Genomic DNA, 17,583 nt, shown 5'->3' with positions numbered 1-17,583 from the left:
GAAAGAAGTGAGTGTGCGTGACTCACAACCTGCCTGCCAGGCAGCATCTCCGACTGCAGTTATTTTTACACCTCATACAAATGGGGGAGAAAATAGCCCCGCGAATAGCACAACTCTCTTCTCAGCTATAAAAAAACATCACGCAGAATTACATTCAGGCAACGAACGCTGCCGTCTCCCCATTCCGTTGAGTTCAGCTTTGCCTCCTGATGAAGACTTATGTGAAGTGGAAACGTCGTGTACTGTATTTGAGTGCAGGAATAAAGCACTGCAGAGCAGCAGAATTATGTACAGTCCTCTCATTTCTAGTGTATATCTCAGTATAACCTTTTTTGTCCAGCACTGGTATTCTCAAGTTTAGGATGTGCATATCACCCTTCTTTTCTATAATTGATTCCTCGACTCCTTGCACATTGACTTCCGGTGTCGACTCCCATTTCTAAATGTTGAGATTGGATTCCGCCACTTCTGAGAACGCAAACACTTGCAGCTTTCATAGCAAGCTAGCGAGGGACGGAGAGAGAGGGGAGGAGCACAGTATAGGCAGGTCGGCCAACAGACAGGCAGTCTGAACCCGTGCACTATGCCTATCTGTATCTGAGTGCTGTATCTTGTCCTTTCTTTGCTTGCAATGTCTCTCAACTTCAATTAATAGGCTAGGGTATTGAGATGAGTGAGATGTAACACTTATTTCTCGCACAGTCACACACAGTATGTGCGCATGTGCACGGGTTCGCTTCAGCTTGGTAGCCAGGGCACCAAAACAGCAGAGAAGTGGATCCTCGCGCTTCAGCGCTCTTAGTTGTTGAGGAACTCGACCCACTATTACCCACAAATTGACCCGCTAACATCATTTTTAAGTTAGGGATTTTTCTTAAAGTTAAGGATCCCAATTTACTTTAATGGTTTGAATGTTTAAACATTGTTAAATGTTTAAACATTCACACCCATAAGTATCATGTCTTGTGTAACCAAAACTCTTAACCTCTCCGTGTTCTTTCTTTGGCAGACTAAACCAGTTGCGTTTGCTGTCCGCACAAATGTCAACTACTGCGCCGCCAATGATGATGGCGTCCCCGTGCCGGGCATGGCCATCTCCTTTGAGGCTAAAGACTTCCTCCACGTCAAAGAGGTCAGGGGTCACAGTAATATCACATGATGATGTGGTGGAGAAGGATGATGATGATGATTATGATGATGGCGAATAACAATGATGACGATGAGGAGGAGGAGGAGGGTGAGGTTAAATATGATTATGATAAAGGTGGTGATGATGATGATAACCATGATGACGATAACCACGATGACGATAACAATGATGTTGGTGATGATGAGCAAAAGGAGAAGGCTGATTTATTAACCCTTTACATCTGTCCCACTGTTGTAGAAATTTAATAATGACTGGTGGATAGGTCGTCTGGTGAAGGAAGGCTGTGAAATCGGTTTCATCCCCAGTCCTGTGAAGATTGAGAACACTCGGGTACAACACGAGCACAGAGCCAAACAGGGCAAGTTCCACTCCAGGTAGCTACCAGCCCCCTCGCTCATTGGTAATCATCACGGAAACGAACATGCACCTCACCCAATCATGATGCTGCCATGGAGCCAACACTTGACAGGACTCAACATTAACGCTTGTCCGCTTGCCCGGGTCAAGTAAAAGTAATTGCCTGACAATACAGAAAAAAAAGTACAGAAAAATCATGCAAAAATCACAACATCAAACTACTTCTACTTCTATGACAATTGTATCAGAGATTGGGAGGTAAATCGCATTGGGGTATAATTATTGTAGGTCTGCTCTGACAGGCACGAGCGGTATTTCAAAGTCGCCAGATGCGTTTTTGAGATCAAAGTGAGCCTAGCTGCATTTGCACATTTATTGATATTCATTGTTAGTTAGAGAGTTATTTGCACAGTTATAGCACATTTTTGGTCCGCAAAGAAGTCCTGGAAAAGTCATGGTGTGTGCATCACCTGTTTACCAGTGGGCCATTGCCAAAGGAGAGGGAGAGCGAGAGACATTGCGCAGCAGGTAAAATAACAGACTAACTATTTCGCTATTGGAATGTATTAATGTCAATTGTCATATCCAATGTCCTAAAATACATTTCCACCGACACTCGTCTAGGCTATAACCGCAAATGGCCAACACGCAGTTGATATACACTACATGGCCAAAAGTATGTGGACAGCCCTTCAAATTAGTGGATTTAGCTATTTCAGCAACACCCGTTGCTGACATGTGTATACAATGAGCACAAAGCCATGCAATCTCCATAGACAAAAATTGGCAGTAGAAGAGCTCAGTGACTTTCAACGTGGCACCGTCATAGGATGCCACCTTTCCAACAAGTTAGTTGGTCAAATTGATGCCCTGCTAGAGCTGCGCCGGTCAACTGTAAGTGCTGACATTGTGAAGTGGAAACATCTAGGAGCAACAATGGATCAGCCGCGAAGTGGTAGGCCACGCAAGCTCACAGAATGGGACCGCTGAGGCTGATGTGCGTAGTGCGTAACAATTGTCTGTTCTCGGTTGCAACACTCACTTCCGAGCTCCAAACTGCCTCTGAAAGCAACGTCAGCACAAGAACTGTTCTTCGGAAGCTTCATGAAATGGGTTTCCATGGCCGAGCATTCGCACACAAGCCTAAAATCGACATGCTCAATGCCAAGCGTCGGTTGGAGTGGTGTAAAGCTTTCCGCCATTGGACTCTGGAGCAGTGGAAACACATTATCTGTAGTGATGAATCACGCTTCACCATCTGGCAGTCCAATGGACAAATCTGGGTTTGGTGGAGCCAGGAGAACGCTACCTGTCGCAATGCATAGTGTTTCAGCATGGCAATGCCCCCGTGCACAAAGTGAGGTCCATACAGAAATAGTTTGTCGAGTTCGATGTGGAAGAACTAGACTGGCCTGCACAGAGCCCTGACCTCAACCCCATCGGGAGGAATTGGAACGCCAACTGCGAGCCAGACCTAATCCCCCAACATCAGTGCCCGACCTCACTAATGCTCCTGTGGCTGAACAGAAGCAAGCCCCCGCAGAAATGTTCCAACATCTGTGGAAAGCCTGCCCAGAAGAGTGGAAGCTGTTATAGCAGCAAACGGGGACCAACTCCATATTAATTCCCATAATTTTGGAATGAGATGTTCGATGCGCAAGTGTCCACATACTTTGTAGGTGTGCAGTTGATGAAACCAATGCTCCATACCCCAGTTGTAAAACAGTCTCTCAAGCACTCAAAATTGTCTAGGATTCGCCTCTATTCAATACCGGCCATGTAATTCTGACAAAGTATTTTTTTTTAAGAATAGCCTAATTGACAAGTAGCCTAACTCCTATGCTGTCAATATCTCACTGGCCTGAACACTGAATATGTTAGCCTTACAAATAGATAAACATCTTAGTTGGCTACCTCACCGACCTTAGCCATCTGATCATTTCGTTCAGTGAGTGAGGGAATTATTTTATAAGGACATAAAAAGTATTTGGTGATAATTGTAATGTTTCAGGGTGGCCAACCTTCCTCCTGGAGAGTCCAGGAGAGATACTGCAGGCTTTTGCTCCAGTCCTGCACGAACACACCACATTGTAAAAAATCAGCTGCTCAACAGGACCTTGATAAGCTGACTCTGGTGTGTTTGAGCAGGGTTGGACCAAAAGTCAGCTCCCCCAGTAGCTCTCCAGATAACGGACCACGTGTGTTTTTATACAGTGGCCCATCAGTGAAGTATTGTATTTTGTGGGGGGTTAAGTGCCTTGCTCAAGGCCACAACGGCAGGAGATAAAATACATGGGATCAGAAACCAGCAGCCTTCCGTTCCATACCAGTGACAATAATGAATGTAATATTGTGAAGTGGTTCCTTGCATCATAGGACACAATTTTCAGTCACTGTTTGGCCCATGGTATTAAAGACCATTACAAGTGACTTCAGCTTTCGGACAAGTAAAAAAATCGGTCCTATTTGTCCGAAAGACAAGTGGCTAAAAAAAGTTAATGTCAAGCCCTGCTTGAGATATCCCACACTATCAACTAGCAACACCTCAAATGTGCTGATATGAATGATATACTGATGTGAATGATTTATCTTCGCAGTAAATCGGGAGCAAACTCCTCTACCAGTTTAGGTGAAGTGGTTCCTAACTCGCGGAAATCCACCCCCCCTTCCTCTGGTGAGTAAAGGCCATTGGAGCAGGGTTTTTGGAGCAGGGTTTTGACAGTGGTCAACATGTTTTTCACTAACACGAACTCTTTACTCTTAACACTTGAGTATTATCAAACTTCCATCGACCTCTAAGAGGGCTTGAGTATGAAGGGGGACAGAAATAGAAGACGACGGTAAGTTTTATTAGTAAGGTCATTAGTTGGACTTTACTGCTGACCTGTCATTGGAGCACGTCAGGAAATTTGACCAAGCAGTAGTTAAATCAACAGGATGTAGGCCCATAGTAAAAATGTTAGAATGGTATTTTTGTTTTACTGTGGCCTTAAATGTTTGCTTAACTTATGTGCTATTGGTTACTGTCAGTGCTCTTTTTCTGTATAGTCAAACCATAGTATGACTATAGTTGGCTATGGCTTGTTTATGGTTTGTATAGTTGTTATATGTGCTGGAATAACCTGTGTATCTGTTCAGTGTTAGGTGTTCACTGTCACCTCTGTAGCCTTCTGTGTATTGCCTCTGTGTGACGGTGGCCTTGTATGTCTGTGTGCATAGCCGTTGACATAGACTCCACAGGCTTAGACCCCGAGGACAATGAGCTTCCAGTCCACCTTCGCTCCCCTAAAGTCAGTCAGCCAAACACTGTCATGTCACCCACCCTAGCCAAAGACAAACGAATGCCCTTCTTTAAGAAGGTAAACATGGCACTACGCTGGTATTCTTCCTCTACCTGTATCTCCTCTCTCCGTCCGTCCGCACGGCTACCCTTGACAACGGCCTGACCGTGGCTGCTCAGCATCACTCTGTCCAAAATCCGTTTGTCTGTCCGTTCTGTTTATCCTACGTGTCTTACTGCCGCAGTCAGTGTCTCTTCCCCCCCGGCTGGGCGTTTGAGCCATTAGCACGCATGTTGCCTGTTTCTTAACGCTCTTTCTCTCTCCTCTTCCATCTGGGCTGTAGCTAAGCAGAAGCAGAAGTCGGTAAGTTAAGTTAGCATGCAGCACACACCAAACCCCCAGCAGGGCCTTGGGGGTCTGGGGGATGTGCCTCTGTGATTTCTCTGCAGTGGTTGTGGTCGTTCTGGACTCCCCTCTTAGTCACTGTCGTCGCTGTGGTCTCTGTGTGTGCGTGTGTGCGTGCGTGATGCGGATTTAGTGGGAACTCAGCGTATCCAGCTCTTAACCAGAAGTGTATATCCACAGTAACATGAATCGAGTGTGACCTCTTAGAACAAATACAACAACACTTCTTGTGTTTTTCTTATTATGAAACGACTTATGTCAATCTATTCTTATGTATAGCACTGCTATGTTTAAAACACCATTCCTAAGGAGTTAGGAACATCCCGCAAGGGCTTTCTTGGCACATGATGGGATGTGTGTGTAGGCATACCTTATACACATAACAAACACAAGCGTTCTCAGCCCTAGTGTCCTAGTCAGTCCATGTCTTGACTTGGAGCAAATCTTGTCAAACCCCAAAATCAGCTCCATTCTCTTTCTTTAAACAATTTTTTTATTTTTTACAATCAGCATACAAAATGGATACAGAGGTACAGTCTAATGTCCTTTCTAAGACCATACAACTATGGCAACAATAGCCACCATTTTCAATCATCTAGCAGCATGAATTTTTTTGTAACAATAACCCTGTAGTCTAGGCCAGGAAAAAATGGCCTAAAATATCTGTGACTACAGTGACCGGTAGTTCTCCAGACGTGGTCAGCTTTGGCCTGCATCTAGCAGCACTTTCCCCACTCAGATGTAACAAGAGTTCCCCAGGGACTGCCAGTGACGGCAGCAGAAGAAAAATGAAAGTGAGAGAGACAGAGACAGATACAGGGAGAGAGAGAAAGAGATTGAGAGAGGAAAAGAGATGGAGACCTAGAAAGACAGAGAGCTGGAGAGAGAGAGCGAGGGGAAGGGGGGAGAGAGAGAAAGAGATGGAGAAAGAAAAAGAGATGGAGAGAGGAAAAGAGGAAAGAGATGGAGAGAGGAAAAGAGATGGAGAGAGGAAAAGAGATGGAGAGAGCGAAAGAGATGGGGAGAGCGAAAGAGATGGAGAGGGAAAGAGATGGAGAGAGGGAAAGAGATGGAGAGAGGGAAAGAGATGGAGAGAGGGAAATAGATGGAGAGAGGAAAATAAGAAAAGAGATGGAGAGAGGAAAAGAGATGGAGAGAGGAAAAGACAGGTAGACAGCAGAGAGACTAAGATATTTAAAAAAGGGTGAGATGGAGAAAAAAACTGCAAGAGCAATAGGTACACTGAACAAAAATATAAATTGTTGTTCCAATGTTTTAATGAGCTGAAATAAAAGATCCCAGAAATGTTCCATATGCACAAAAAGCTTATCTATAAAATGTTGTGCACAAATTTGTTTACGTCTCTGTTAGTGAGCATTTCTTCTTTGCCAAGATAATCCATCCACCTGACAGGTGTGGCATATCAAGAAGTTGATTAAACATAATTATCATTACACAGGTGCACCTTGTGCTGGGGACAATAAAAGGCCACTCTAAAATGTGCAGTTTTGTCACACAACACAAGTTTTGAGGGAGCGTGGAATTGGAATGCTGACTCCAGGAATGTCCACCAGAGCTGTTGCCAGAGAATTTCATGTTAATTTCTCAACAACGTCGTTTTAGAGAATTTGGCAGTACGTCCAACCGGCCTCTCAACTGCAGACCACGTGTAACCACGCCAGCCCAGGACCTCCACATCTGGCTTCTTCACCTGCGCGGTTATCTGAGACCAACCACCCAGACAGCTGATGAAACCGTGGGTTTGTACAAACGAAGAATTACTGCACAAACTGTCAGAAACCGTCTCAGGAAAGGGTCTTGACCTGACTGCAGTTTGGCGTCGTAACAGACTTCAGTGGGCAAATGCTCACCTTCCATGGCCACTGGCACACTGGAGAATCGGATGAATCCCGGTTTCAACTGTACCAAACACAATTGCATTTTATCAATGGCAATTTGAATGCACATGAGATACTGTGACGAGATCCTGAGGCCCATTGTCTGCCATTCATCCACCACCCTCACCTCATGTTTCAGCATGATAATACACAGCCCCATGTCGCAAGGATCTGTACACACAATTCCTGGAAGCTGAAAATGTCCCAGTTCTTCCATGGCCTGCATACTCACCAGACATGTCACTCATTGAGCATGTTTGGGATGCTCTGGATTGACGTGTACGACAGCATGTTCCAGTTCCAGACAATATCCAGCAACTTCACACAGCCATTGAAGAGGAGTGGGACAACATGCCACAGGCCACAATCAACAGCCTGATCAACTCTATGCGAAGGAGATGTGTCACGCTGCATGAGGCAAATGGTGGTCACACCAGATACTAACTGGTTTGATCCACGCTCTACTTTTTTTTTTAGGTATCTGTGACCAACAGATGCATATCTGTATTCACAGTTATGTGAAATCAATAGATTAGGGCCTAATTCATTTATTTGAATTGACCGATTTCTCTATATGAACTGTAACTCAGTAAAATATTTGAAGTTGCGTATATATTTTTGTGCAGTGTAGTTAGCAGTAATACAGAGTGGTGAAAGAAGATTAGATTACATTTGAAAACGTTATTGTCCATTAATTTTGCACAGAAGAGGAGGTAGAAGTGTGACATCTGCCTCTCTCACTCGCTTGCTCTCTCTGCTTTCATTTCCCTGCAAAGCAATGGCGCGTCTGTCTGTCAGTTTGTCAGAGTGTTCCTCATACTGCACTGTCACACCACTGTGACAGCACACGCAGATGTGGCATTAGAGGTCTACTGCCTCGCTGTCACACACACACGCACACAGACAGATCCCTCTGAAGCTGTCACTGAGATACACTGAGCTCCTACTCTGTCGCTGTGTGACTGGGTGTTTTTTTATTCTGCTAGTCTGCTCCTCTCTAGTTTGCATTTCTAGCCTTCTGTTGTGATTATCCCTGTTCTGACTAACGAGTTCCTCTACTGACATTTCCCTTTGAGTAGATAAGAATTGTGGAATTAGAGATTCTGCTATCTCCACACTCAACACAAGTACAGTGCCTTGCAAAAGTATTCACCGCCTTGCCGTTTTTCCTATTTTGTTGCATTAAAACCTGGAATTTAAATTGATTTTAATTTGGATTTCATGTAATGGACATACACAAAATAGTCCGAATTGGTGAAGTGAAATGCAAAAAAATACTTGTTTAAAAAAATGCTAAGAAATTTAAACAGAAAAGTGGTGCATGCATATGTATTCACCCCCTTTGCTATGAAGCCCCTAAATAAGATCTGGTGCAACCAATTACCTTCAGAAGTCACATAATTAGTTAAATAAAGTCCACCTGTGTGCAATCTAAGTGTCACATGATCTGTCACATAATCTCAGTATATATACACCTGTTCTGAAAGACCCCAGAGTCTGCAACACCACTAAGCAAGGGGCACCATGAAGACCAAGGAGCTCTCCAAACAGGTCAGGGACAAGGTTGTGGAGAAGTACAGATCAGGGTTGGGTTAAAAAAAAATATCCGAAACTTTGAACATCCCACGGAGCACCATTAAATCATTATTAAAAAATAGAAAGAATATGGCACTACAACAAACCTGCCAAGAGGGCCGCCCACCAAAACTCACAAACCAAGCAAGGAGGGCATTAATCAGAGAGGCAACAAAGAGACCAACTATAACCCTGAAGGCGCTGCAAAGCTCCACAGTGGAGATTGGAGTATCTGTCCATAGGACCACTTTAAGCCGTACACTCCACAGAGCTGGGCTTTACGGAAGAGTGGCCAGAAAAAAGCCATTGCTCAAAGAAAAAAATAAGCAAATGTTTGGTGTTCGTCAAAAGGCATGTGGGAGATTCCCCAAACATATGAAAGAAGGTACTCTGGTCAGATGAAACTAAAATTGAGCTTTTTGGCCGTCAAGGAAAATGCTGTGTCTGGCGCAAACCCAACACCTCCCATCACCCAGAGATGTTTTTCATTGGCAGGGACTGGGAAACTGGTCAGAATTGAAGGAATGATGGATGGCGCTAAATACAGGGAAATTCTTGAGGGAAACCTGTTTCAGTCTTCCAGAGATTTGAGACTGGGACGGAGGTTCACCTTCCAGCAGGACAATGACCCTAAGCATACTGCTAAAACAACACTCGAGTGGTTTAAGGGGAAACATTTAAATGTCTTGGAATGGCCTAGTCAAAGCCCAGACCTCAATCCAATTGAGAATCTGTGGTATGACTTAAAGATTGCTGTACATCAGCGGAACCCATCCAACTTGAAGGAGATAGAGCAGTTTTGCCTTGAAGAATGGGCAAAAATCGCAGTGGCTAGATGTGACAAGCTTATAGAGACATACCCCAAGAGACATGCAGCTGTAATTGCTGCAAAAGGTGTCTCTACAAAGTATTGACTTGAGGGGGGGTGAATAGTTATGCACGCTCAAGTTCTGTTTTTTTGCCTTATTTCTTGTTTGTTTCACAATAAAAAATATTTTGCATCTTCAAAGTGGTAGGCATGTTGTGTAAATCAAATGATACAACCCCCCCCAAAATCGATTTTAATTCCAGGTAGCAAAGTAGGAAAATGCCAAGGGGGGTGAATACTTTCGCAAGCCACTGTATACCTTGACTTCCACACATTGATTGATTGTTGTTCATGTTAAGCTTCTTGTCAATTCATTTAGGGGTTGGGTGAAGATAAGAATGTTGTATTCCAAGAGCAAATACTAACAGATTATCTTAATATTTGTTCAGTGTGTGTGATATAATTCGTTATCATTTGTTACTTTTGAAAACAGAACTCCCCTATCTCTATGGGTCCGAACATTCTCACTGGCATTCTTGTGTGTTGAGTGAAAACTGGGACTCGCAGTTATGACAACTAATTTCATAGTTCCTTTCAGTTCTATTAAATGGTCTAGTGCAGGGCTTCCCAAACTGGGTCCTGCCCCTCCCCCGGGTGTACGTTTTCTCATTTGCCCCAGCACTACACAGCTGATTCATATAATCAAAGCTTGATGATGAGTTAGTTTTGCTAGGCAAAAACCAAAACCGGCTCCCAGGGGTGGCCCCAGGACCGAGTTTGGGAAACCCTGGTCTAATGGGTTGTGCTTTGCTGTTCCCTGCTGGACCTAGTGTGTAATTCTGTGAATGCGTACCAAATGCCACCCTATTCACTATTAAGTGCACTACTTTTTTTTTTACCAGGGCCCTGCACTGTGTAGGGAATAGGTTGCCATTTGGGATGCACCCTATGTATAATAATCTCCCTGGATGTGAAGCTGATGGTTTGTTTTCTGTCGCCGGGCAGACGGAACACATTCCTCCATATGACGTTGTGCCTTCCATGCGACCTGTGGTCCTGGTTGGACCATCACTGAAGGGCTACGAGGTAACATAATTGTTCTAAATTGGTGTCGAGCTTTAATAAGAGGTTATTACTGACACTACCACTACTACACTCACAAGGACATTCTATTTAGATCACAACGGTCGCATTCCACTACTTATGTTGCCAGATCTTACATCACCTGGATAGGCGTTTTACCTGTCAGCCAACCACATCATATGTTATAGCAATCTGTCAGTCAATGAATGACACAGTTGACGACGTGGCACGACACCATTGGTTGATGCATGCGATGTCTAAGCAGTGGAATGTGACCTACTTGTTAAAGGGATAGTTCACCCAAATGTTTAAATTACATATTGGTTTCCTTACCCTGTAAGCTGTCTATGGAAAAGGTATGACAGCAATCCAATGAGGTGGTTTAGTTTCCTTGGCACTGTTTCCAAATATTAACGTTTTAGCATTTGTGGCACAAATCATCATGTCCAAATCATTCGAAAGTAACTACACTTTATTGTGAAGCTCAACAAAGTCACTTATATATGATTTGGAAAATGCTAATATCGGTCCCATGACTTCAATGGGACTTGTGCAAGCAACTGCCAGGGTTAACGAAACCAAACGATGGATTGCTGTCATACCTTGTCCATAGACTGTTTACAGGGTAAGGAAACCAACGTGTAACATTCCCAAACTACCCAGGTTTTCCAGAATCTGCCAAATGGAATTTCTGGAAAACCTAGACATTTTGGAAAAGTTACTGAAATTTTGCCATCCTTCTACTTGCACTAGCACCACTACTCAACTCACTAATACATACTGTTTACACTAACTACACTTCTACTACTAGTTTACGCTGTGGACACATGGATGCAATGGCAGAGTTGAGCTTTGTCTCTGTGCATTTGTGGGAGGCAGACAGGGGCAGGGGTCTCTGGAACCTGGTGAGAACAGGACACACTAAGCTGAAGAGGATCACAGTTGTTTACAAGGCGAAGGCTGAAGTGCCCTCAGTCAATACTGAAACAACAATCTGTGCAGTGGGGCTCCCTTTTTCAGCAACAAAGAGCTGGCTTTGATTCACCCGCCCATGCACACACACACACTGTCTGTTTTCATGATGGTGATTCCTAAAATGTTCACTCTGTTTTTATTGTCCCATTTGGTTTCAGGTGACAGATATGATGCAAAAAGCACTGTTTGACTTTTTGAAACACAGATTTGAGGGAAGGTAAGTTGAGCTGTCCCTGCATTCCTTTCTTCCCTCCCTCTTTCTCTCTCGCTCTGTATCCTTGTTCAGTATGCTCTGCCTGAGTCCTATAGGCTGGTATTTAGTCATCCCTGGAGGTTTTGCAAGAGGGAGTGTGTAACAAGTTTGTTTGGCCTGGAGATGTGTGCTAGCTGCTACTTTAAATAGGCCCTATCCATGTCCTTAATAGGCTATAGTGGGCCCTAGTGCAGTGCAGGGTTCTCCTCAGCTCCTCTCCTCTCCGGCTGCCTGGCCACTTTCCCATCCGCAGTAGAGAAATGATTTGACAAAACATAGGATCATTAGCATATACTGTGCATTGTTTTATATCCCTCTCAAAGTGCAACCCTTTTGATAACCAACAATGAGTTTTACAAAGCATACTCTCACCACTCTCTTCCCTCTTCTACCAAACCTTGCTTAGAAATCACAAAACTCTCCCCTCTTCATTATGGACTGTGATTTTGCGGCTATGCCTTTTTGTTTCAAACTGTACTTTTTCCCAAGTGTTAAATATTTTATTGATACGGCTGTTTCAGAACTCAGAGCACACTCGAGTCTCTCAGTGACCAGTTATTTTCTCTCTGCCTTCCTATCAGAATATCAATCACTCGAGTCACTGCAGACATCTCTCTTGCCAAACGCTCCGTCCTCAACAACCCTAGTAAACACGCCATCATCGAGCGATCCAACACACGCTCCAACCTTGGTAAGTTTGGAAGTACGAGGCTGGGAAACCTGTGTTCTTCTAGGGCCAATTGTATGTAGAGAGACTAATTCATTGCATGGAGAGAAGGGAAAGAGTAAAAGATGAAAGAAAGTCTTCGGATGTTTCCCAAAAGGCACCCTATTCCCTATATAGTGGACTACTTCTGACCATGGCCCAAAGGGCTCTAGTTGAAAGTAGTGCATTATATAGGGAATAGTGTGCCATTTTGGGCGCAACCTTGGAGATGGTTATAATGCAGACCTACAGATGTTGGAAGGCGAAGAATGACCTGGCCAGGCCTGTGATTAAAAAGGTTTGCTTTTGGGACGAAATAGAGAGAATGAAAGGAGAGACTAGATACCTGCTGCCAGATAACAAGGTCAAGAACACGGCTGATTTTACCAGGCTTGAGTAACAAGCTGCGATAACAATGAAACATGACCTCACTGAGCCAACGGAACTACGGAAGCCATGTAGCTAATCTTTGTGTTGGATCGCCGTGGTGCTCTGTAACGTTGCTCACGGGGCTGCGTCCCAAATGGCACACTATTCACTTCATAGTGCACTACCTTTGACCAGAGTCGTACGGTGCCATTTGGGATGCAACCTGGTGTGCCGGTTGCTCCATTACACTCTTAGAAAAAAAGGTGCTATTTAGATGACTAAAACGGTTCTTCGGCTGTCCCCGTAGGACAGGGGTGTCAAAGTCAAATGGACGGAGGGCCAAATAAAAAATTTAGCTACAAGCCGAGGGCCGGACTGTTCGAATGTTCATTGAAAATTTTTTAAATGACGCATATAGTCTAGTGAACCTAATTGAACCTACTGAAAACCTAACAAATATATTCCAATATGATCAGATAAATAAAGCAATATTTTCTTATGGCTCTGTCAGTAATCTTTAATTTTCAACAGACACAAAAGACAAATTTCCTTTATATAAAAATCATGTCCATATTCTTGTTTTTGTCCGCGTGTTTCGTTTCATAATGTCGTCTCAGATTATACTCTTTCAGTACCGCCACACTTTCTCCACACAGAAGACACACAGGTTTTCCAGCTACCTCCGTGAACATATACTCCGACTCCCACCTTGTTTGAAACCCCCGGTTCTCAGTGTCCACCTTCCGTTTTGCCATTTTTGATGGGTATCTGAAAGTTAATTTTACTGTGATGCTGACGACTGCTGTGCCAATAAATATTGAAATGAAGCAGCCTACTGCTCGGTGCGTCACCGTTGCATTGTGGGAAATGTAGTATTGGTGCGTGTAAAAGATCTGCGGGCTGCCGGCTTGCTGCGGTCTGCGGGCCGGTTCTAATAATAAATCAAGATCATCCCAGGGGCCGTAAAAAACCTTCTCGCGGGCCGGATGTGGCCCGCGGGCCTTGACTCTGACATATATGCCGTAGGAGAACCCTTTTTGGTTAGGGGTGGAATCTTTTTTTCTAAGAGAGTAGTTATGGGATAAACTCGCCCATCTTTAAAGCGAAATTAGCACTGGGACACACTCAAAACACTGCACAAACTTTAATCTTTGTGCTCCACTTTTGACTAAAAGCTTTAACTTGAAGCCAGTGCAACTGGATAATTATTTTGTCACTTCAGGGACTGATGTTTTGACAGTACGCTGAACCCCGACTCTGTCTTGATGGTGATAGATACAGGGGCGAAAGTGGACTAAGCCGCTACGGTCCTGTACGCGTCCTGGCAAAATAAATAGTAGGGGTAGGCCTATGCCTTACCGGTAAAACGTGAGCCTATCACAATTTTTTAAATGAAATGTCAAGAAAACTATAGGCAATTACATAATTATTTAACATTACCGCATGTCAGCTGCATGACAATTCTTGACTTGAATTGACTTGAAAATGGGCAGTATACCCTCTAAATTGCGTTGTGGTTCACGAGAACACTAATATTTTTCCAAAGCGGAGATAAGTGGCCAAGACCAAGACCCGCGCATACAACAGTGTACACATCAATTCTGGCTACAAGTTTAGTGGGCCTAATGACAATCGCTGAATTCTAATTATCAGACACACATCTGGACTATCAGCGCAATTTCCGACAACAAACAAATAGGGCAAGAGGTAGGTGTATCTTAGTCATGGGCAGCTCTCGATGGGCAAACACAAGCTTTGTTTGAGCTGCTAATGAAATGTAATAAAACGTGTTGCTAGGGAGATTTCCTGGACTGTTCATGATATATGTATTTGACCCAACTGGAGAAAAATGCATTTGTTAATACTGGTTACTCCCGAGTGGTGCAGCGGTCTAAGGCACTGCATCTCAATGCAAGAGGCAACACTACAGTCTTTGGTTCGAATCCAGGCTGAATCACATCCGGCCGTGATTGGCAGTCCCATAGCGTCATCCGGGTTTGGCTGGGGTAGGCCGGCATTATAAATAAGAATTTGTTCTTAACTGACTTGCCTAGTTAAATAAAGGTTAAATAAAAAATAATAATACTTCCAATTTCCACACAATCCTATAGTATTATAGACGTGGCGATAGTTGCGCTTGTCAATATTCCATATTACAGAATGAAATTTGGCACACCGGTTGAGGACTCAATTCCTTAAATGGTCAGCAGATGGTGTTTTCTTGCTAAAAGAATCTATAAAATGTACCATTCTCCCAAGAAAGTTGACATATCAGACAGAAGTGCCTTCTTTTTGATTAACCGAGAAATGTGTTGTTGATGTAATTAAAAACAATATTTTCGCTGCTCTTTTACAGCAACTCATGAAGGAAAGCTGAGTAATTACACGGGGGCTAGCAGGCTAATATTTAATTGTTTGTTGAAAGAGAAACAAAAAAGATAGACAGACAGTAGCAGGATCAGAAATCATACAGTCCCATTCAAGGTGAGAAATGCAGCATGTCCTCATTGACGATATACAGTGGGGAGAACAAGTATTTGATACACTGCCGATTTTGCAGGTTTTCCTACTTACAAAGCACGTAGAGGTCTGTCATTTTTATCATAGGTACACTTCTACTGTGAGAGTCGGAATCTAAAACAAAAATCCAGAAAATCACATTGTATGATTTTTAAGTAATTAATTTGCATTTTATTGCATGACATAAGTATTTGATACATCAGAAAAGCAGAACTTAATATTTGGTACAGAAACCTTTGTTTGCAATTACAGAGATCATACGTTTCCTGTAGTTCTTGACCAGGTTTGCACACACTGCAGCAGGGATTTTGGCCCACTCCTCCATACAGACCTTCTCCAGATCTTTCAGGTTTCGGGGCTGTCGCTGGGCAATACGGACTTTCAGCTCCCTCCAAAGATTTTCTATTGGGTTCAGGTCTGGAGACTGGCTAGGCCACTCCAGGACCTTGAGATGCTTCTTACGGAGCCACCCCTTAGTTGCCCTGGCTGTCTGTTTTGAGTCGTTTCAATACCTGTCTCTTATACACATCTAGATGTGTATAAGAGACAGCCTCCCCTCAATACGGTGCAGTAGTCCTGTCCCCGTTGCAGAAAAGCATCCCCAAAGAATGATGTTTCCACCTCCATGCTTCACGGTTGGGATGGTGTTCTTGGGGTTGTACTCATCCTTCTTCTTCCTCCAAACACGGCGAGTGGAGTTTAGACCAAAAAGCTCTATTTTTGTCTCATCAGACCACATGACCTTCTTCCATTCCTCCTCTGGATCATCCAGATGGTCATTGACAAACTTCAGACGGGCCTGGACATGCGCTGGCTTGAGCAGGGGGACCTTGCGTGCGCTGCAGGATTTTAATCCATGACGGCGTAGTGTGTTACTAATGGTTTTCTTTGAGACTGTGGTCCCAGCTCTCTTCAGGTCATTGACCAGGTCCTGCCGTGTAGTTCTGGGCTGATCCCTCACCTTCCTCATGATCATTGATGCCCCACGAGGTGAGATCTTGCATGGAGCCCCAGACCGAGGGTGATTGACCGTCATCTTGAACTTCTTCCATTTTCTAATAATTGCGCCAACAGTTGTTGCCTTCTCACCAAGCTGCTTGCCTATTGTCCTGTAGCCCATCCCAGCCTTGTGCAGGTCTACAATTTTATCCCTGATGTCCTTACACAGCTCTCTGGTCTTGGCCATTGTGGAGAGGTTGGAGTCTGTTTGATTGAGTGTGTGGACAGGTGTCTTTTATACAGGTAACGAGTTCAAACAGGTGCAGTTAATACAGGTAATGAGTGGAGAACAGGAGGGCGTCTTAAAGAAAAACTAACAGGTCTGTGAGAGCCGGAAATCTTACTGGTTGGTAGGTGATCAAATACTTATGTCATGCAATAAAATACAAATTAATTACTTAAAAATCATACAATGTGATTTTCTGGATTTTTGTTTTAGATTCCGTCTCTCACAGTTGAAGTGTACCTATGATAAAAATTACAGACCTCTAAATGCTTTGTAAGTAGGAAAACCTGCAAAATCGGCAGTGTATCAAATACTTGTTCTCCCCACTGTATATTCTTACCTTGATCGTCGGTATAAGCTACTCTTTGGCCATATCTCCAATAGAGTCTCATCACAAGTGTAAAGGCAATGTTGTTCTGCACTACAATGGTTGTAGACTGATGTTGCAGCATCTTAGCCTGATTTATTCTCACTTTCTAGCAATTGTATATTTCAAAAACAAAGTTCCCTTTTGAAATACAAGCAGCAGGTGATGAGACCAGTTACAGAAAGTATTACAATATCTTACCAACATGATTGTAATACAGTCATCAGTACTATTCATATTAACCTACTGGACGTCCTTAGCACAAACACACAAGAATATGAAACAAAGATTCACTTTATTTTACATGATGATATAATGGCGAATGAATGACACATTGTTTAATGTCGTAGCTGCCGGCTGTCTGTGTTTACATCTCTCTCAGTTCAATCACCAAAGACAGCTATAATAGAGGGAGAGAGGTTACAAGAGAAAAGGGTGGGGGGACTGGAGGTTGGAGGTTCAGATCTCATGGAGAGTTACCCTCCTCCTGTAGCTTATCGATCAAATAGTTATTAGAATCAGGTGCACTAGATTAGGGTTGGAGAAAAACCTACACGACGCTAACTCGCCAGGGGAGCCCTGCATCAGGTCATGCTGGATCTTGTGTCGAG

General features: G+C 43.7%; 1 protein-coding gene across 3 annotated transcripts in view; it reads left to right on the top strand.

Moving 5' to 3' along the window:
* The first annotated feature begins 1,013 nt into the window (after positions 1–1,013).
* LOC111973182 (voltage-dependent L-type calcium channel subunit beta-2-like) overlaps positions 1,014–17,583 on the top strand; it is a 38,360-nt gene continuing 21,790 nt past the window's right edge. The window contains exons 1-7 of one of the 3 annotated variants that reach the window (XM_024000454.2): positions 1,014–1,132; positions 1,388–1,524; positions 4,105–4,181; positions 5,132–5,151; positions 10,480–10,560; positions 11,691–11,749; positions 12,367–12,476. In XM_024000454.2, the coding sequence (XP_023856222.1) occupies positions 1,088–1,132; positions 1,388–1,524; positions 4,105–4,181; positions 5,132–5,151; positions 10,480–10,560; positions 11,691–11,749; positions 12,367–12,476 (529 nt within the window). In that variant the 5' untranslated portion in view covers positions 1,014–1,087. The other 2 variants (XM_024000452.2, XM_024000453.2) reach the window with 2 other exon arrangements.

This window comes from Salvelinus sp. IW2-2015, linkage group LG14 (genome assembly GCF_002910315.2).
Source record: "Salvelinus sp. IW2-2015 linkage group LG14, ASM291031v2, whole genome shotgun sequence".
Lineage (NCBI taxonomy): Eukaryota > Metazoa > Chordata > Actinopteri > Salmoniformes > Salmonidae > Salvelinus > Salvelinus sp. IW2-2015.
Note: the sequence above shows the minus strand (reverse complement) of the source record. Positions and strands in the feature narration are given on the sequence as shown.